The sequence below is a fragment of the Mytilus edulis genome, chromosome 7 (genome assembly GCF_963676685.1).
Source record: "Mytilus edulis chromosome 7, xbMytEdul2.2, whole genome shotgun sequence".
Classification (NCBI taxonomy): domain Eukaryota; kingdom Metazoa; phylum Mollusca; class Bivalvia; order Mytilida; family Mytilidae; genus Mytilus; species Mytilus edulis.
In genome coordinates this window covers 50,061,451-50,084,357 of record NC_092350.1, presented here as the reverse complement: position 1 = coordinate 50,084,357, position 22,907 = coordinate 50,061,451, and the positions used below count along the sequence as shown (strand labels likewise).

The 22,907-nt window shown below is 32.5% G+C and overlaps 2 protein-coding genes across 2 annotated transcripts; both read right to left on the bottom strand.

Annotated features, from left to right (window-relative positions):
• Window positions 1-1,495: 1,495 nt before the first annotated feature.
• On the bottom strand, window positions 1,496-10,888 carry LOC139481718 (EMILIN-2-like). The gene is made up of 3 exons (XM_071265205.1): window positions 10,804-10,888; window positions 2,530-2,721; window positions 1,496-1,890 (listed from the first exon to the last, which is right to left on the bottom strand). The coding sequence occupies exons 2-3, from the start codon at window positions 2,606-2,608 to the stop codon at window positions 1,496-1,498; spliced, it is 474 nt and encodes a 157-aa protein (XP_071121306.1). The 5' UTR covers window positions 2,609-2,721; window positions 10,804-10,888.
• Window positions 10,889-16,349: 5,461 nt separating this feature from the next.
• LOC139483183 (IgGFc-binding protein-like) lies at window positions 16,350-17,498 on the bottom strand. Its single transcript, XM_071267218.1, has one exon. It carries the CDS (start codon window positions 17,496-17,498, stop codon window positions 16,350-16,352), a length of 1,149 nt encoding a protein of 382 aa, XP_071123319.1.
• Between the last annotated feature and the right edge of the window lie 5,409 nt (window positions 17,499-22,907).

Here is a 22,907-nt window from a genome sequence, read left to right as displayed (position 1 = left end):
AAGGACTGAAAACTTGGAAAAGAGCATGCATGAGTGGCGAGAGATTGTGCGGACTCGTCATGTACATCGCGATAAGGATATCAGCAGACCAAATTATGATTCTGAAACAATTTGAATGAACCGGTCATAAAAAAATTTGGCAAACTCTACTGAATCGATGTTTGTTCTATGTCTGACAGCAGACTCAAATCAGTGATATTTGGATGATTATCTTACATATAAATTTAAATAAAGTTGTTAAAAATTTGGTGTTAGTAGTCTTAAGATATAAAAAAAATTATATCAAAAGTGTCAAAATTCAAAACATTATCAAACTCTCTAAAAATGCCTAGAATGCAGGATTTTGCACCCTTCATTTCATACCCTCCAAAACAAATTTTCGCCTCGCTTCGCTCGGCTCAATTATTTTGCCTCACTAAAATAAGATGCCTAGCTACGGCCTTGCTGTTACGGTCATCTCGATTATGATTTACGGTCATCTTAGCGATTTTTTCAAATCCAATGTCCTGCTTCATACATATTTCTCGGTACTAATTTGTGATTTCCGTGTGAATCTTTTATAAATTTACATCGTACCAATGTATGCTTTGTTATTAAGACAATGATACGGAAACCCTTTAACAGACAATACAGATACTGACCTAATTTTTCATCCGACATCTTGGGATAATCGTAAATGCAGTTACGGTCATCAGCTTTACCCCAGTGAATTATAGACTATCGACTCTCAATTGTCAACAATAGTTATTTATCTAACGTGTCTAATTATTAAAACAAAACAATAGATAAATAAAAAAAAATACATGACAGACAGACAACGACGACCGCTGAGAAATAGGCTATCGGGCATGCGCATATAATATAGAGTTAAAAGGAAGTCAAACCAACGACGACCGCTGAGAAATAGGCTATCGGGCATGCGCATATAATATAGAGTTAAAAGGAAGTCAAACAACAAAAATTAGTCGCATGATATAAAGAATAAAAAAGACACATAGAACCGATCTTACAGTTCTCGTAAAAAGTTACTTCAACCTACCTCAAAATCAACTGATTGAATCATTTGCCACATGATAAAGATTTTTTTTTCTGTTTTAATATCAGTCATATGCGAATTTTCCCTATGTATGTTATAAGATTATTACAACTCCATCGAACCACACATATGTAAATAGGCACTTAAGTATTTATAAAACGTCTTTTGATAAAAAAAAAAAAAAAAGAATGAAGAATTTGTACAAACATAAACGTTAAAATAGATAAAAAAAAAACCAAAGGGATATTTTAGTAAGGTTGTTAAATACAACCTGTATACATGTTGTATATCATATACCGTTTTAAAGGCGATCTGTTTTCTGTTCTCACACACACTCAAATTTTAATGAGGGGATTCCTCTATCAAAAGTATTATACACGACGAAAATAGCACAAAATAAACAATGAAAACGTTGAACATGTTGAACTTCGATGTATAGTTAGATAGACATCATTTATTTCATTCAGATATAAGGTAAGCTGAGAACATTGACCAGTGGACACCATATACATTCTCACTATTTCTATTGTCATGTCGTATTGTCAGGCATTCTCCTTTATTCAAGTCCATTACAGTGTTCAAAGTACCCTGTGAATATCCTGTACCAAACACCCCAACATTTGACTGATCATTCCTCCACAAGTGACAGTGAAGATGTGTTCCGCTGTCAGACATCATAGAGCTTGACACCAAATATAAACCATTCATTGGTACAGTGAAAACACCAGTTTTAGGATTATAAATATCTCCATTGTTCAGCCAAACTTTGTCAAATATCATAACTTGTTTTGCGACAAGAGCTTTTGTCGCAGTCAGTGATGCAGTAAATGCAGGCCTAGTTTTCCTTGTTAGCCCTATGAAATATAAAAAAAAGTATATTATAGATTTCAATGAATAAGAAATCAATGATAGTAAGATATTATAGACGAGACATAAACATATTTTATTAACGGCATCATATCATGTGCCGTTAATGAAGCAGTACAATCATGTATAATATAGTTGTTTTTACATAATTGAACATTGAACATGATAGAACAGAGAAAAAAAACATAACTAACTACAAATACAGTCATAAGAAGTTCTAGAAAAAAAATGGACACCCAATAGTTTTTGAATCAGTGCAGTAAAAAGGTTAAACAATTTTATGACTATAATATCTTTGGCAAAAGATTCATAATAACTACAGAAATATTTCAATAATCTGTGAAAATCTAAAAAATATAAACATACCGCCTTCAGACTTTTGGTTTCGGGATTTACATAACAGGTCCAGTAAGTTTTCAGAAAAAGTATTATGTGCAACATAATTATTCATAGAAAGTGCTAATGATATGTAACAGATAGGCCGTGTTATTGTAACAAAATTATTAAGTATTGACAAAAATAACGAACTAAAAAAAGGCAATAGAACCATTACAAAACACATAGCTTTTTACAGTTTTACGCATTTATTATCTACTTAATTGTATGAAAAATTCAGTTTGTGTTACCTGTCTTGTGAGCTGCAACCATTTGTCCTATTTGTATGACTCCTATCATGATAGTGAATATATTGACTGCAGTCGTCATCCTTGACAAAACTTGACTGGAAACTCTGAAAGAAGTTACTGTTACGAACTGGAGGTAGCAGGCTTATATGTTATTTCCGAATTGCGTGTTGGACCATTTGATATGTGATGTACCTGTAATTTTAAACTTCCTTTATAGATTTAATACTGAAACTTATGAAATTCATTCTAATAGAATAAACATAAATTTTCATAGTGGTAAATAAAAATAAACATGAAAAGCAAAATTTGAAAGATGGCGAGTAGTTTTCTTAACTTTTATTTTTTCCTTCAAATTAAATTGAACATTCGAAATTATCCTCTGGACTTAAAACTGTTTGTTTGTACACGTGCTGTACATTTAAGTCAATAACAAGCGTTTATCAGATCCGTTCACGCTACAGTTGCTTTTTGTCTTTGAAAATCATTTTCCAATAAGATAATTATTCTGTTTAAAGTCCTTATTATAATAAAGCGAGTAATTTAACCAGTTGGTAAACTTTCCATTTTTATATATTTGACTGCAAAATAAAAAGTTTCATTGTCACAGAGCATTCATATAAATTAACTGACTACCGCCACCTTTGATTGTAAAACAGCACTACACAATAGCATACATCTGCGAACTTTGAGACGGATTGACAATTTAAAACGTGTAAGACTGTTTTTATTTAATCAGGACAAATAAATGATTCATTACATTATTTATTAGAAATAAAAAAGATGGGATATGAATGCTAACGAGACAACTTTTCATGAGGCCTTCAGCACAGCGCCTCATCTCTCACCGAACAGCAAGCTTTTAAGGGCCCAACAATGACTAGCGCAAAAAAAAATCAAACAAGAAAACTTACGGTCTAATTTATATTTAAATAAAAACGAGAACCGAGAAACAGTTATAAACATCATCAACAAACGAGAACCACTTAGGACAGGTGCATACAAATGTAGCGGGTTTAAACGTTTGACATGCGTTAACTTTCAACCTAATCTAAAATGGCAGTGAAACATCATAATATATTTAACGACACCCTTTATGGTATATCAAATGAAATAGCGTAACTCGGTCAAAAACACATAGACAAAAACAAGTAAGCAGAACGAATAAACCTGATCTATGACACAATATAAATAAAATATTAATAAAAAAGATTTTGAACAATGTCAAAAAGATTACTTAAGGTCAAGGATCAGTAAATGAACTGGTCCATAGATTTTTTTTAAAATTTAGAACTCGATTAGATATTGAAAATATACATCAGAAAATGTTAAAAAAAAAGTATATGTCACCGACTTCGTTTTCGAGAAAAAAATCATATCATTTTTAAAATGGTCCGAGAGGGTACTAAATTACATTGAACATAGGGGGAATCTGTATTTTTCTTCTACAATTTTCGAATTCCGGTATAAATCACGTAAACCGCTCCATAGAATTTTTTTTTAAATTAACATTTTCTTCCTCTTTGTCTTACGAATTAGATGATGTTAAAAAAAATATGGTCACCGACTTCGTTTTCTCTGTAGAAGCGACGCAAACTCAACATTTTGGCAAAAAAACCCATCAAAATTCGTGACGTCGTTATTTTTATTACATAACGTCAAGTTATCATGCTAATTATTTCCAACGTTCTTCGTGTTGATTATGCACGATTAATATGTGTTTTGTATTGATAGATTCTTTTTATCTGGATAATTATCATTAATTTTTATTTTGTATTTCCAATATTCTTTATTCTTTATATTTAGGCACCCCATTATGCTCGTTTTCTTTTTTCTTTTGGTTTTTTTTTTTGCCTTTTATTCTGCAATTTTTGCCCATTATTCTGTATTCCGTTAACCCCAAACAGACCCTCTTTTATGGAACATTTTAAAAAGAAATTATACGTTATAAAAAATATGATACATGTATGTTCATTATCAATACACATGTCTAAAACAATTACTAATACAAACAAAAATACATTGTACATTGTAAGTACATGAACGCAAAAATAGTAAAAACATAAAAATAGAAATCTTCAGGTTTACTGTCTACAATCTACAAGTTGACGCAATAAAAGATGTAATTAAAGCTATAATTTGTTATGCCCCCGCAACTGAAAGTTGTGTGGGGGGTGTGTTACCCCAGTCCCTCTGTCCGCCGTCCTTCCCCTATTATAGTTAATCCGCATAACATCTACAGTTTGAATCCTAGAACGTTTTCACTTTGTTGTCTGTTTGTACATATATTGAAGGTCTGCATGTGGTCAGGGTTGTGATCTTTATTAATATTTGCTCTAATGGGAGATTGTTGAATTTTGTCAAAATTCGTAAATCTTTTAGACTATCGTGTAGATCATCTGTTTGCATTTTTCTTCGTTCCGATATATGATTTGGCAATTTTTTGGAAAACAACGGTTACTTTAGCAGCGGAACATGTAATAGCTCGTTTTTTGGTACTATATCACGACAGATCGAGTTCTGTCCATATACATGTACTACTGCTTAACATCGCATATATAAACAACCATTATATCAACGATTCTACAAATTATTGAAAGAGTGTCGTCGGTTATTTATACATCTGCAAGTTAACAATTAAATCACGCAGGCAAACTGACATCTTTGTAAATATTTGTTTTGTTCTGCATCAAATTTATTGTATACAAGTCTACAAAAACGTTTTAAAAAGATTAGTAAATAGTTATTTTTCCATAAGTGTACATGTGTATGCTCGAAGTATATATAGAATAGAATCAGTACATGATACACAACATGCGACAAAAAAGGGGGTAGTAATAACAGGAAACTAAATTAAACTAAGGCTTTGATCGATGTAAACTTCAATAAAACTGGAAGTTACACAAGGGGAACAGTAAAATAAGAATATATTGCATCACTTACGACAACCTTTGAATTGACCAGTGACTTTTTTTATTTATTACTGACCAGCCACAACGAGATAATCCAACGAGTTTTTAAGGGTTCATATGAAGTGTGGACCTAAATGTTCTTTATCTTTAAATATAACGCTTATTCTGTAAAATCCTCAATAAACATTTTTGTAAAATTCTTCTATCATTAAATGATTTCTTAATTATGTACATGGTTCTTGTCTGTGTCTACACTGTTGTATTAAATTATTATTTTATTTTCTGTTGTTATTCTTTATTATTTTGCAAACTTTTTTGTTCAATTTTTACATTCGCCAGTATCCGTTATTCTGCAACTCCCTTTGAGATCTTATTATATGTGACAATAAATTAAACCAAACATACGGAGATTGAGATATAACTTAAAAACAGATGTGCAAATTAATGTTTAATATGCCTACCAAAATAATTCCCCCCCCCCAAAAAAAAAAAAAAAAAAAAAAACACAACAAAAAACAAAAAACAAAAAACAAAAAACAAAAAAATAAAATTGCACACAGGCTGAGGCATGACTCGTAAATGTTTGTTTTGTTATTTAGTTCATCCACACAAATGAGGGAGGGGGGAGGACCGGGATCGGAACTCCGGGATCGGCTATTTTTAAACACGGGATTTCGGAATTAATCTTTTCGGGATCCGGGAATTCTTTTTTCGAATTTCGGGATGGCGGGAATTATTTTAAATTACTTTAAATTCGGGACCTCTGGATTTCATTTTTTAAAGTCTGGGATTTCGGAATCAGGACCCCTCCTATTTTTTTAGTAGGTATATAGTAGTAGTATGATATAGAGATGATCGCTATAATCTCGTTCTCGACCTTCAAGTTTTATGGGTGAAATAGAACTAAGAACTGTTCTATTCTATATTTGAGATGCTACTTTCAGGGTACATTTTTATTTTTTATTCGGTTAATTTTTACCCATATATAATACATATGTATAAGTACGTCTGAGTCAGTGACAACCCTACAACAGATGTATCCATCGGATCGCCATCAATGATGGTGATACATGGCTGTGTACATAATGTATATACAACTCGTCTAAACATCAACCCAACAATGTTAGATCTGTAAATTTGCTTTCGCAAATTTTTGGTTCTTCCCTCGCCGGGATTCGAACCCATGCTACTGTGATATCGTGACACCAAATCGCCTGCACTGCAGCCGTCCCGCTAGACCACACGACCACCTGGGCTCTCAAAAAAAAGAGCTTTCGGTGGGCATGTGTTACCTTTCCACGTCAGTTTTAATCTAGCGGCGTACTACAGTACATGATATATAAGGCATGAAGATGTTATTGTTACAGATCAGCTAAATTATCTATAGTAAAGGATCCTACAAATTAATGTAAGATACAGTCACAGAAAATAATTATATTCATAAGTACGTCTGAGTCAGTGACAACCCTACAACAGATGTATCCATCGGATCGCCATCAATGATGGTGATACATGGCTGTGTACATAATGTATATACAACTCGTCTAAACATCAACCCAACAATGTTAGATCTGTAAATTTGCTTTCGCAAATTTTTGGTTCTTCCCTCGCCGGGATTCGAACCCATGCTACTGTGATATCGTGACACCAAATCGCCTGCACTGCAGCCGTCCCGCTAGACCACACGACCACCTGGGCTCTCAAAAAAAAGAGCTTTCGGTGGGCATGTGTTACCTTTCCACGTCAGTTTTAATCTAGCGGCGTACTACAGTACATGATATATAAGGCATGAAGATGTTATTGTTACAGATCAGCTAAATTATCTATAGTAAAGGATCCTACAAATTAATGTAAGATACAGTCACAGAAAATAATTATATTCATAAGTACGTCTGAGTCAGTGACAACCCTACAACAGATGTATCCATCGGATCGCCATCAATGATGGTGATACATGGCTGTGTACATAATGTATATACAACTCGTCTAAACATCAACCCAACAATGTTAGATCTGTAAATTTGCTTTCGCAAATTTTTGGTTCTTCCCTCGCCGGGATTCGAACCCATGCTACTGTGATATCGTGACACCAAATCGCCTGCACTGCAGCCGTCCCGCTAGACCACACGACCACCTAATACATATGTATATATATATATAGATAGAACAATTTCCTTTGAGGAGACAACCATACGAATCAATACTAGTAAGAAAATTCTTTTAAGGATCCACTGAATGTTCTTTTATTAGGATAATATTCCATGTATAACTCTTTAAACCATAAACTATTTATACATGTATCTATTAAAAAGATTTGTGTTCTATTTTTAACATCGAAACTTTCAACAAAATTGCGGACGTGAAAGAAAACACCATTAGAAAAAAACAAACACGTCAGAATACAAAATGTAGCGATGGATTAATGATCGTGAAACATCATTTTTGTTTATTTTTCATTTGTTATAGTCTAAAAACTGTTGTATGAATATTAAATTATTGTTCCAACCGTAGAGAAGATTAAAAATTTAAATGTATTATAGTTTAGTGTCATCTATATGACTGACTGACAGCAGCGGAGAATTTATGACCAGTATTAATTTGGTTTATTCCTTGAATGCCAACATCCTTTGATCTACCGACAATTTACCTGTAAAATTATGTTGGCGTTCAAGGAATAGGTGGAAGTAGTTAACACAACAAAAGTACATGCTTATCAAAATAATCATACTAACTAAACAGATAAGTAAATTACAGGTAGCTTAATCTAGTTCATGTTTGTTAAGTTGTTAAAAATCATAATTTGCTGCTTCTTCTTGAACAAAAATTGATTCTCTGGAAATGAAACTTTGAAAAGTGTTGCATCACAAAGTTTATATTCGCATATTGTTAGGAATCCCAGTTTGAACAAATTCTACAATCGACTCTGGACTTTGAAGGGTTTTTTTTCTCACTATTTGTATAGTTGTGTGTGCTGTAATATTCTACCTTATTACTTGATTAAATTTCTTGAAACTTTGTATCTCTAGTTTGATTACTATTTTGTTTTGTTCAGTTTGTTCATGATATGTTTTTTGGTTATAAAATTTCACCCTTTTTTATTGTTAGTGATTCGTAAAATAACATTGTTAAGTTGTTTGTCTTGTTCGCAACTCATCGGAATTCTTGTTACCCTATTTCATGAATTTTATTGAAAAATATTTTAAATGATATGGAACTAAACAAATCTCTTCTAATCTTCATTTAGTTTGAAATAATTGTAGTAAACTTAAATTTCATTCAAATTTTTAATATTTTTTATGTAATTAACATATTCATTCCAAACATATTTTTTTGATTAAAAGTAATAAAAGGTTTTAATTTTCTTTCTTTCTTTAAAATTCGTAATAATTGTAACCCTTTGGCTAACTCCATATGAGAAAGTGAAATGTTGCAATTCTATAAGTTCAGTATATATATAATTATCTTTAACATTTAAATACTTATAAAAACAGTTATTGTTAGTATATAAACATCTATTGAAATATTTTTGTTGGCATTCAAGGAATAGGTAAGATATAAAATGTTGGCATTCGAGGAAGACACCATTAATTTATGTGGTTCATTTCCTTTTTGCTACTTTAAAAATATTTTTAATTATTCCGAATGGTGTGATAATTTTCAAAATAGGGGATATCTAGTCTTACCGTACAAGACTAAGTTTAGTATTAATGTCCCAAACTTGCACCCCATTCTGCTTATTGGCCTGCTACACGATGTCTTTTCCCAGTGAATATAGGGTTTTTGTATGGACAGTTTTGACATACTACATATAGAATACAGGGGCGGATCCAGGATTTTGCAAAGTGGGGCGAAGTTTTTTATATTTTGGGACCTTTTTTTGGCTAAAAAACATAAAATAAGTGTAAAATGCACTTTTTAAACGGTTCTAGACGTGGGGCTTGTATATTTAATAGTTGCTGTTAAGTGTAAGAGTGGACATTTTTGATGTTGTATTCTCCCCATAAATTGTCTATCATAAAATTATAGTATGGGTCAAAAGCTATGAACTGATATATTTGATGTGGGACTTGTTAGTAAAAAATAGACATGGAAAATTCTCGTTTGTTGTATGTTAAGTTAGCATAGTTACACTCACAGATTTCTTGTTGTAAACAAGATACACGCCGCGCTATTCGATGAATTTTACAATACGAGCGACACGAGTTAGAAAAGACAAACAAGCAATTTTTATACAAATGTTTGGTTGATATGTTTTACCCAACACAATTGAAAATTAACCAAAGGCTACGAATGAGTCTGAAATGACAACGAATTTGTGAATGACGGTCGACAAATGGAGACATAAAGGCCACACCAGCAGGCAGGTTGCAGTCTGATCTTGATAAAAGTATTCAATATATCAGTTCATGCAAACCCCCGTCCCGAAAAAAATACGCCCGTTTTTTATTCATTATGTTCATTTAATGCTATATTATTCTGTTGGAAATTTTCGTTTCTATTAGCCAAAAAGTGGACAAGATTATTGTTTTCAATCTAAATACGGCCAGACTCTCAGATCTCAGACTGCCTCCTCAAACAATGGCTCGAACCTTGCACTTTAAATCTATCCAGAGCTTATACTGACTGGGGATAATTATTCAGCTATGTTATTTTAAGATAGGCGCGGGCGTTTGGGGTTAAACATAGTTTCGTAGGTAAATAATATTAATGTGGAACTTTTTTCATGAGATTATAATAGAGTATAACTTTTTTTGGTTGAATTGTGAAATAGAAGTCAATACGTTCTTGCTCACTCCTTTTTCGCTTTGTAGGTGTCATGATTTTTCATGCTCAGAATTGCAAATGTGTTCCTGTAATTTGAATTTCAAAATGACTGAGTGACGTTTTTTCGACGAACTGGTCAACTCAACCATACCGAATCACTCTACTGTGATGCGACTGTCATATAAGTGAGAGGTTTAGAGCTATAAAACCAGGTTCAATCCATCATTTTCTACATTTGAAAATGCCTGTACCAAGACAGTTGTTGTCCATTCGTTTGATGTGTTTTATCATTTGAATTTGCCATTTGATTAGGGACTTTCCGTTTTTGAACTTTCCTCGGAGTTCAGTATTTCGAGTTTTACTTTTGAAATAATCAGTAAATACTGGCGAAAAAAATCCTTATATGAAAAGAATTGTCTCATAAAAATTAAATACACGGGAAATGGCAAAGTTTACGAAGTCTAGTCTAAGTCCAAGCAAAAAGGGGGGCGTACGCCCTCATGCCCCCCTCTGTATCTGCCACTACACGCAGTTACTGACAGCTAGTTCAAAGCCAATAACAACTAATAAAAAAATCAAGCATCTAAGACTAAATTCTTACCAAGATTTCTGTAAATCAGTGTTGATTGAGACCCACTGGAAAGAATTGCACAACTATTATTCTGTGTAGCAGATTGTCATTGTTGCGTCAACCAGATTGATTTCTTGTTCTTGTTTTACTTCATTCGAATTTTAAAAGTGTAATAAAAATTGATTTCTTGTCCAAAAATACCGTGTGTTGCACTTATAAACATTTCTTCCTGTTTTTAAAACATGATAAATGTTTATAATTACGTGATTGTGTAAATCTACATTCAAACATTAGATGAATTGCATTTATTTCAAACGTGCCAGAAAACATGCTCATATTCGAATAAGCTGACAATAATTCAAGTGAAACAGGGATGGGGATATACAAAGAACTGTAAAAGAAAAGTTAGAGTATCTATACTAATAAACGAGAAGACCTAATTTTGTGTGTCGCTTCTCTTCCTTCTACAATGAATTAATCATCATGCCTCTGTGTTCTATATATTAGGTATAGTCGCATTTGTCATCTTTTCTTATGATTATTCAGTTTGTGTTATTTTGGGAGGAAAACGAAAATAAAGGTGTCAGACCACCAATTAAAAATCCCTATCTGTTCAACCGAATCTTGCAATTTTAACAGCTATCTAAATATTTTACCTTAAGTTTAACTTCAAGAAACCAGGTATATCCGGAATTGTACATGTATCATCTTTCTACATGCCAATTTTCAACCAATGTTTTAAGTCTTATATGAAATTTCTGATCTTGAAAACACAGGTACTACCAAAAAAACTCCCTGTTTTCTCGAAATCTTAAATTAGTGTACTATGTAGCGCATTAATCCTGAATTTTTAACGCAAACTCATAGACAAGTGAATTTTGACTCAAAATGGTCTAAATATATTTTCCTTTCACCAGAAGTTTCATTTCTGCATATTTGTTGGTTAGTTTAAGTAAACAATGACATCAAAAGTACTATTTTGTGTCAGAGTTCAATATATTGTCGAGACCGCACTGTTTTTCCTCATCACAATTATGTAGAAATAGTGGTGAGCAACAGTGATCAACAGTTTTCACACTTGTTTTTACTGGTCGGCAGATATCCAAACTCAAACACCTGATTTTCGTTTTGAAGATCGTCTTCATGACTGTTTTCATATTCATTTTCAAAATCCTGTAGCATTTCTTCAATTTTAGCAAACTAGTTCATTCTCCTAGAAGATACATACTTTCCGTCAGATTTACCGTTGTCCCATTAAAAAAAAGTCGCCGGTTGAAATTTTAACATTGCAAAATCTGGATAAAGGGACGTAATTCGTACAAAACGTCGCAATATTTCGCGGAATCCGCTAGACGGCATTCATTTACTTCTACTTGACCTAAACTAAAACTGTTTTGACAGATACCCAATATTTTGTTTATTTGGATTAATGTTTCAACTCAACTTTTTAAAGGAAGATAACTCTTCTAGTGGTTTTATATTTATAAAGGAATATTAAAGTCATATAATTTTCAGTTGTAGCAAGTAAACAAGCGCAATTTGGTGACAACCTTTTCTCTCCTTATTGTTTTAAAGCTTATTATAAACCCATCTCCTTCATATTCAATTTCAAAAAAATTCTACCGTATAGATATTTTATTAAAAAAGAGTTTTTTTAAGTATAATCTTTGAAAAAAAAGAATAACAAAAATACCGAACTTCGAGGGCAAGTCTTCTTGATGTAATTTTAACTAATCAAGAAAATAAATGTGGTAAAAGATGTAATTTTGGATTTGGCTTAAGTGATGTTCACAACCTGATTGGGGTTCAAATAAAATGTGAACTACCTAATATCAAACCAAAATACAGAAAATGTAGAAGTTTTAAAAATTTTGATGTAAACGATTTTTTATCTGATTTGAATGAGTTACATTGGGATGTTGACCCACATAATAACATAAATACTGAGTATGAAAACTTCAACAAGAAGTTTATTGAAACAGCAAATAAACATACACCCTTTAAAGAAAGAAAAATACTATCTAAACAGATATCATACATGAACAAACAGTTAAAATCTGCAATTTATAAAAAAAATGCTGTACAACAAATTTCAAAAAATTAATAACAGCAAGACATGGGATGCATACAAAACACAAATAAATGTTGTCACTAAACTTAAAAAACAATCCATAAATACATTTAAATACTTCATAGAACGCTGCACAGGTGGTCCTAAGTCGAAAGATTTCTGACCAACAGTAAAGCCATTCCTTACAAACAAAGGATGCACCAGCCAAAAAGAAACCATACTGCAGGAAAATAACAAAATCATCACGAACCAACAAGAAATATCTGAAATTTTTAATGACTTTTTTTATTAATGTTGCAAAAAACATTGGTGACAACAACATACAGGTGAATGACAAACACTCAAGTAGAGAAATAATTAATAAATCAAGTCCAAAATTCTTACATAATCTAGTAAATATTAAAGAAAATTCATATAACTTCAGGTACAAAGGCATAGCAGATATACCACGGCCAAAAACAACAAGGCATGGTAAGAAAAGCTTTAGTTATGAGGCAGCAAAACTCTGAAACTCCTTGCCAAATGAGGCAAGGAGCTTATCAACTTTTGGCCAATTCAAAAAATTTATCTCCACCTTGTGTTTTTCAGAAAAATGTACATGCAGTTCTTGTAAATAATGTACTTACTTGCTGCCCCATAACTTGATCTCGAAGCCTGCTGTTGTTTTTTTTTTATTTTTTTTTTTTATGTTTTATCTTTTTGCAGTTATTTTTATTTTTTATTTAGCTATTTATTTATTTTGCTTATGCATTACCTTTGCTATAGCTGCAAGCAGTCTTTTGTTTGTGATTATAGTGTTTAACTTTGCATGTGCTACTCTGATATAAATACTATGTGCTACTGTATATGTGCTGATTAGACATTTGTTTTAATATATCTTGCTTAGCTTTTATTCTGCATGTGCTATCTATGCATTAATATATATATATCATGTGATGTCTGTATGTTTGTGTTGTATGTGTATCTGATTTTATTACATGTATGTTTTTATTTATTGATATCAGTCGGTTAAAGAGCTCTTAAGAGCTCATGTTCTTTGCTATTATGTATATATGCAACCCGACTTCAAATACAGATTACTTTACTTGACTTTACTTTACTTTACTTTACTTTAAGGAAATAGTTAAAATTAAATACTCAAACATATCAAACAAATGTACAACAATTGTCAACTAGAATATCAACTAACCTAGCAGTGATGGGAGAGTTGTGGCGCTACCCCCTATCTCTTGAGGTGATTCTTAATATGACTAAATTTTGGGTCAGACTCTCAGAACAAAATAACTCCCTCATTAAAGAAGCATTTGAAGAGTCCAAAATTTTATCTAAAAAATGTAACGACAATTGGCTGGGAAGCATTTATTCATTATTTAAATATCTTAACTTCACCCCAGAATATTTGTTAAATCACAAATCTCATATATAAACTCAATTATCATTAAAAAAACTCCGCATTAAATATGATGAAATTTGGCTTAACCAATTAAATAATGACAAACCTGGCATGGCGCAAGGAAATCAATTATATATATAAACCTATAGACTATTTAAAAATAATATTGGCCTTAAAAAATATTGGTTGTTAAGTAATTGTAAAACATTAAACAAGTTAACCAAATTTAGAATCAGTGCCCATGAACTTGAAATAGAAAAGGGAAGACATAAAGGATTATCCCCAGACAAAAGATTTTTTAAACTATGTAATAATGACATTGTTGAGGATTAAATTCATTTTCTTCTTCAATGTCCATCACTTAAAACTGAAAGGTCCAGTTTCATTTTAGATTTATCCTCTAAATTCACTTATTTTAAAACTTTAAATGACCAATCTAAATTTGTATGGTTGATGTCAAATGAAGATCCATTTGTTAATAACATAATGATTAAATTAATAGATAATTTAATAAAGACCAGAAGAGTAAAATTAAGTAATAATAAATAGTTCAATGATAAAAATCACCACAATTATTTGTACACTGCAATTTAAACTGTAATTGTACTGCTCATCGGGGCGTCTTGATTGACAAATAAAAATTGTTGTTGTTGTTGTTGTCATATTGTCACGGTCATGACTCATGTACCTTACGCCGAATGTCTATATGAAAAATTATTGTACGCATAGGAGCCTGAAGAGGTCTTACAAAAACAAACTTGAACAGCAAGGCTGTTTTTATATTTATTTGCGTTAACGAAGAGTCATAATGCTCAAAATTTAAATTGATGAAGAAAATGTATTATTATATATTATATATTGTTGTAGTTGTAGAAATTCATAGTAACATCGCTTTTGTTACAAACGTTGTAAACGTTTAAAAATGAGAATTGTAATTTTACACACATATATATGTCATTGTCATTCTTTGGAATGTAACGTAAACAAACACTGTCTAGAACAAGGTAGATAATCTGGATGCAATAATCGTTGTTCTCAGCTTGCACGAGTCTTACCAGCTTAAATGAATAGTCCATGAAACACACATAATCCAAAGAATACCTTCATAACCATTTTTAATAGAAGGTGACAACTGAATATACAAATATGCGGTCTAGAGTTGATAACAAACTGACGTTGTTCCAATCTAGACAGTTTCATGCGGCTGATCACTTTAATAGAAAACTTGTATCATAATAAACAAGATATGCTTAAATTCCTCTCCATGTCAAGAATATAATTATACAAATTTTATGACGACGTAAATAAGGAATAAAGACATATTTACAAAAGTCTGTTCAGGAAATATGACGTTTCCCGTAGAAATCAGTTTCTGATTGGCTGATTGGTTGTTGAGGTAACCATAGGGGACCTCGTCAGAAGCACGAGGATAGAGCCACAGGTGCTTGAGGACAGGATCCTGTATGAGCCCCATATAGTCCCTCCCCCTTATTATCATAAATCTTAGATTTTTCGATATATATCACTTACTTGTACCATATATATACTAATATACCATATTTATACTCTAAATATGCATGTTTACTATCTTCGCTCTATAGTCGAGATTCACGTTGATAGTAAACATATATATAAACTTTTTATTGACTTTAGAACTTTTGAATTGCTTTTCAAATTCCAGGAAACTGGTACGAAACCGAGATAAAAATATCTAAATGTCCCCGCCCGGTTACACGTTACACAGCATTTATATGCCCTGAACTTCTAAAAGTTTAAACTTATACTACAAATCTATACTAATCCACCACCACTTTTGGACCTCCTAAGAATTGAATTTTATGCGCTGCCATATGTTTTTATATACTGGTAACATTGCCAAGTTATGTCTCTATAAGATGAAACATAGATATCATATCTGGGAACCAGTACATTAACAAATTGATATATCTATGAATCTCATCAAAAGAGGCGTGGCTTGTAAAACAACTGTATTTACAAAGTACAACCTATAATATTTTCAAAAAAATACACTAGTAGAAAAATCCTCATAGAGAACTTACCGTAAGCTTTGATCCTGTTATAAATGTAATAGTTGTTGATCCAGCGAATTCATTATGGATTAGTTCTTTTGTTCGACCGGTTATGGCAGTAACCGGTCAGGAATGAAGCGTTAGGGTTACCGTGACTTATTTTGTGATGGTCCTTAGTGGCTTTTACTATTGCTAATTTCATATCGCTGTTTCCATTCATATTCTGCCAACTGGTGACTAATAGTTTGTCATCAAGGAAAATGCCATCTTTTTCGTCAGATTTTATAACAATCGTCATAAAGCTTGAGTATGCATAGAGATTATAATATTTGATTAAATTTGTTGGAAAATATGTTGCGCTATCAAAACTATTGATAGGTGGAAGGAGAACCATAGATGCATCTCCGATAAAAGAGCTACACATATCTGTGTAAAATACAAGAGCTGTTGGTTTTGTCATGTGTATAATATATAAGTTGTTATTTGCTGTAAACTCATAAAAATTTCCTGCTTTGTTTAGTGTTACCTGTGGGATACCTGCTATTTCGATTTGTGTATTACGTTCGCAAGATATAATTCTATAAATATTTTCAGTGGTACACTGAGGTTTTCCAACTGTTACAAAGTCCGAACCCCAGTACAGAGTTGGTACCATTTGCTCATACATTATATCAATAGTATATCGTTCTTCTTGTGCACCTCCACTAAAAACTGCAATTAGTTTGTCGGCGGATATATGTGTTCCGGTGTAATCATCTTGTGTAAATGCACTGAAGGTGTCAAATCTGTTCATTGTTAATGAAAGCGTAGATCCATTTGAGTACAATACTCCTCTAAAGTTAATCGTTGCCTGACTATCCGATGCTATTTGCATATGTATTGCCGTGTTGTTTTGTGTTGCAGTTATCAGAAACGACGATTCTCCACTCCAAGACGCAATATAGTAGTCTTTTCCCAAAGAATCTATAGGGTAGACTAAAAACGCATCGGAAATTGTTGTCGTGTATAACCCTGCCAGCGATAAATAATCTCTACCGACTACAAATGTTACTCCATACACAGCTATTGCATTGTCAGATGTAATAAGAAAATATTTCTGTTGCAATTCGGTACCTTGGTGACCAATATTATTTTCAACAGTTATCATTTCTGTCTTTCCCGCAGCGACGGTTATTTGTTTGTTATAATTTATCGCGGTAACTGCAACATTCGTACTCTGATCAGCCACCATTATAATCCGGAAGAATTGATCCTGTCGTCCTGAATCTATAAAACTTACCACGAAAGATGTTCCCTTATTTGAACCTTCAAAAGAAAAAAAAGTTTCCGTTTTCAAATATGTTTCAGAATGTGATACAAGTACTAAATAAAGGCAACAGTAGTATACCGCTGTTCAAACTCATAAATCCATGGACAAAAAACAAAATCAGGGTAACAAACTAAAACTGAGGGAAACGCATTAAATATAAGAGGAGAACAACGACACAACACTACAATGTAACACACACAGAAACGGACCAAGCATCAGACAAAATCCCACGAGAATAACAAATATAACATCAAAACCAAATACATGAATTTGGGATAGACAAGTACCGTGACACGTCTTATCGTAATTTACACTAAAAAATAAGAGAAAACAAACGACACAACGTTAAAATGTAACAAACACAGAAACGAACTATAATATAACAATGACCATATTCCTGACTTGGTACAGGATTATAATATACTGTTATTTGTGTTGCATCACAATTAATTTGAAAAAAGAATAAGGTATTTGAGTGTTGATCGCGCACAATCATGTTTAACTCCGCAGAGTTTTATTCGTGATCATTTGTGCCTGTCTGAAATATGGAGCCTTTAATTCAATGGTTGTCGATGTCTGGTGTCTGTCATATTTGAATTTCGCTAACGGTTTTATACATAAATGAGTTTCTTGTATTTTGAATTATTGCTTGAACTGGAAAAGTAGACTTGGGAGGAGTGAATATTAGAAATCAGTGGTACTTTTCAACCAGTCAATAATGAGACGTCGATTTGGGAACAACAAAAAAAATTCGATTAGAGGGCCATAAAATCGGTCGTCTACTGTGCCTGTGTGCTGTAAAATTGGACTTAGATAAGATGGATAGTGGGCGACTAACATACATCTAGCAGTATAATACATATGTTAGTTGTGTTGAACAATTGACTTAAAATACAAACAAAAACTACCAAGGTATCCTTCAACAGTTATGTGCAGTACTGTTAGTAGTAAAATACAAACTTTATGTTTTCCATCGCTGTGGTGTCGTTGACGCAAAACGATGAAATTGCAGGAAAAAAACATAAATCGTGCTTAGTTATAATCAGGATAAAACTAATGTACAAACAATTATAAATTAATTATACAATTATTACGAAATGGTGCCTTGCTTCACTATCTGCTTTAAAAGTCAGATTGTTTTTAAAAAAAAATAATATAATATATATTCAGCTACTTAGGTTTTTAATTCAGTGGTTTGAGTAGAATTTCAACTTTAAAGCATTTAGTCTTTCAAATTCATATGCATTAATTTGGCCCGACAAAGTGTGCAATCAATGACAGATATTCGCGTTCTTTAATAAAAATAAATTAAAAAAAAGTAATGTCTCCGCAAAAACGAACCGACGTTTCAAGGATACAATGATGTAATACATAAAATGTTCGTTGGTACACTTTAAGACAAGATAATGAAGATGTTCATAACATTTATCAGGGGGAAATAATCATAAAAGTAAATCAGTATAGTGGGTTAAACTTTATTCTAGTTATTTCATTTAATTGTTTGTTTTTTTCTTAGTATTAATATGGAGTACATATATCTAAATTTCATTTTCATTTTCTATTTCAATGTTATATACAATATTTCTCTATCTTTTGTTTTGTTTTTGTTTTGTTCTTCTTTTATTATGATACATGTACTTACCAGTTTGAGTAGCAATAACATTCAACTGAATAAAACATATCAAAATAACTAAATTCATTTTTAATCTGACAGTGTTAATGAAGTGTTTGTTATATATTTGAACTTTCCACCAAGTTATGAAATTTACATTGTTACATATTTGCATGTCAGAAGACAAAAGACCTGTAGACTACTATCGATCAAATTACCCTTAATTTGAGAGCAACTTTTAAATGACGTACTTGAAGAGTTATTAAAAAAAATATGACCAATACCGACCGAAGGAAATAATATATATTGTCATGTATTTCAATTATAATAATAGTGTATATTTCTAATTGTTCACACAAAGGGGGGTCAATTACAATGTAGTAAGACAAAAATAATAATAAAAGAAAAGTTTTTAAGAGTTATAACTTGCATATTATAAGAACAGTATTAAATTAAATATCTGCGGTACAGATTATCAAAAAAATATTCTAGTTGCTGTAGCCACACTTTTCCTATTTACTAGTATATGACACCTAATGCGAAATGTGATTAAATGTTATACTTGTCGTATGCAGTACATCTGCTTTTCTGAACAGCCAAAAGGGGATTTTGCTATGGAAAAGTGAATAATCTTTACTACAAGGGTTCTTCAGCATGGCAGGAGCATGATACATGCTTCTCTCCGTACAAGCGGCACTTATTTTTCAATCCTAATTTTATCGGACGTAGTTGCGAATTTATAGATTCCACACTGCCAAATGGGACTTCCCACTCTGGTAAGAGACTCAAGGGATGCCCATGTATCTCTATCCCAGATAATCCTTGGGGTCTCAAGTTTCAAGAGATGTAAGTATGCTTAAAAGAAGACAATAAGATTCAAATGCAAGAAAACAAGAAAATATACTAGTATATTACGGACTGAGCGATCTTCTAGAAAGCAGAAGTAAGTATTTGTTTTAAATTATAATATTAAAACAAGATAAACATCTCAAAAAAATTGTAATCAATATATTCTAAGTGTGTAGTTTCGATTTACCAGTGCATTGTTTCATTTTTTAGCTCACCTGGCCCGAAGGGCCAAGTGAGCTTTTCTCATCACTTGGCGGCCGGCGGCCGTCGTCGTCCGTCGTCCTGCGTCCGTCGTCGTCCGTCGTCCTGCGTCCGTCGTCGTTAACTTTTACAAAAATCTTCTCCTCTGAAACTGCTGGGCCAAATTTAACCAAACATGGCCAAAATCATTATTAGGGTATCTAGTTTAAAAATTGTGTCCGGTGACCCAGCCAACCAACCAAGATGGCCGCCATGGCTAAAAATAGAACATAGGGGTAAAATGCAGTTTTTGGCTTATAACCCAAAAACCAAAGCATTTAGAGCAAATATGACATGGGGTAGAATTGTTAAACAGGTGAAGATCTATCTGCCCTGAAATTTTCAGATGAATCGGATAACCCGTTGTTGGGTTGCTGGCCCTGAATTAGTAATTTTAAGGAAATTTTGCTGTTTTTGGTTATTATTTTGAATATTATTATAGATAGAGATAAACAGTAAACAGCAATAATGTTCAGCAAAGTAAGATTTACAAATAAGTCAACATGACTGAAATGGTCAGTTGACCCCTTTAGCAGTTATTGCCCTTTATAGTCAATTTTTAACCATTTTTCGTAAATCTTAGTAATATTTTACAAAAATCTCCTCCTCTGAAACTACTTGGCCAAATTAATCCAAACTTGGCCACAATCATCTTTTGGGTTAGTAGTTGGAAAAATGTGTCCGGTGACTCGGCCATCAAACCAAGGTGGCCGCCATGGCTTAAAATAGAACATGGGGTAAAATGCAGTTTTTGGCTTATAACTCAAAACCCAAAGCATTTAGAGCAAATCTGACATGGGGGGAAAATTGTTTATCAGTTCAAGATCTATCTGCCCTGAAATTTTCAGATGAATCGGACAACCCGTTGTTGGGGTGCTGGCCCTGAATTAGTAATTATAAGGAAATTTTGCCCTTTTTTTGGTTATTATCTTGAATATTATTATAGATAGAGATAAAATAAAAACAGCAATAATGTTCAGCAAAGTAAGATTTACAAATAGGTCAACATGACTGAAATTGTCAGTTGACCCCTTTAGGAGTTATTGCCCTTTATAGTCAATTTTTAACCATTTTTCGTAAATCTTAGTAATCTTTTACAAAAATCTTCTCCTCTGAAACTACTTGGCCAAATTAATCCAAACTTGGCCACAATCATCTTTTGGGTTAGTGGTTTGAAAAATGTGTCCGGTGACCCGGCCATCCAACCAAGATGGCCGCCATGGCTAAAAATAGAACATGGGATAAAATGCAGTTTTTGGCTTATAACTAAAAACCCAAAGCATTTAGAGCAAATCTGACATGGGGTAAAATTGTTTATCAGGTCAACATTTATCTGCTCTGAAATTTTTAGATGAATCGGACAACCCGTTTTTGGGTTGCTGACCCTGAATTGTTAGTTTTAAGGAAATTTAGCAATCTAATTAAAATTAAATCCTTTAATTGCTCCTGTTCTGATATGTCGCGACATATCAGAACAGGAGCAATTAAAGGATTTAATTTTAATTAGATTGGAAATTTTGCTGTTTTTGGTCATTATCTTGAATATTATTATTGATAGAGATAAACTGTAAACAACAATAATGTTCAGCAAAGTAAGATTTACAAATAAGTCAACATGATCGAAATGGTCAATTGACCCCCTTAGGAGTTATTGTTCTTTATAGTCAATTTTTAATAATTTTCATAAAATTTGTAAATTTTTACTAACATTTTCCACTGAAACTAATCGGCCAAGTTCATTATAGATAGAGATAATTTTAAGCAGCAAGAATGTTCAGTAAAGTAAGATGTACAAACACATCACAATCACCAAAACACAATTTTGTCATGAATCCATCTGCTTCCTTTCTTTAATATTCACATAGACCAAGGTGAGCGACACAGGCTCTTTATAGCCTCTAGTTCGTAAATCTTAGTTATCTTTTACAAAAATCTTCTTCTCTGAAACTACTGGGCCAAATTAAACCAAACTTGGCCACAATCATCATTGGGGTATCTAGTTTAAAAATTGTGTCCGGTGACCCGGCCAACCAACCAAGATGGCCGCCATGGCTAAAAATAGAACATAGGGGTAAAATGCAGTTTTTGGCTTATCACCCACAAACCAAAGCATTTAGAGCAAATCTGACAGGTTAAAATTGTTTATCAGGTCAAGATCTATCTGCCCTGAAATTTTCAGATGAATCTGACAACCTGTTGTTGGGTTGCTGCCCCTGAATTGGTAATTTTAAGGAAATTTTGCTGTTTTTGGTTATTATCTTGAATATTATTATATACACATGGAAAAAAGTATTGCAACACCAAATTGAAATTGAAATTAAAAGAACACTTTTTATTTTTTTGTGATATAATTTGGTAAAATAGAACTAATTAAACATTATTTAAGTATCATCTGAGTTTAATCAATAAATATCGACTCGATAAGTTTTTATCTGCACATGCATCTACTGTACCCGTAAACAGCAAAACAGATGTTTTCATCCTCATTGTTTTCAACACTTTAAATAACCAAGTTTTTAAAGTTATGTGATTGACACCTTGTAATGGGTCCTCGACAACTCTAAACTGCTGCAAGATGGCAGATTATCAGCATGAGAGAAGCGGGGATGTCGCTGAAACAACTGCACGTA

Excerpts from the sequence above, each read along its gene's own strand:
- LOC139481718 (XM_071265205.1), bottom strand. The coding sequence starts at position 2,608 with ATGACGACTGCAGTCAATATATTCACTATCATGATAGGAGTCATACAA. Across the intron at positions 1,891-2,529 it reads GGTTGCAGCTCACAAGACAG|GGCTAACAAGGAAAACTAGG; the intron begins GTAACACAAACT and ends TATATTTCATAG.
- LOC139483183 (XM_071267218.1), bottom strand. The coding sequence starts at position 17,498 with ATGGTGGCTGATCAGAGTACGAATGTTGCAGTTACCGCGATAAATTAT.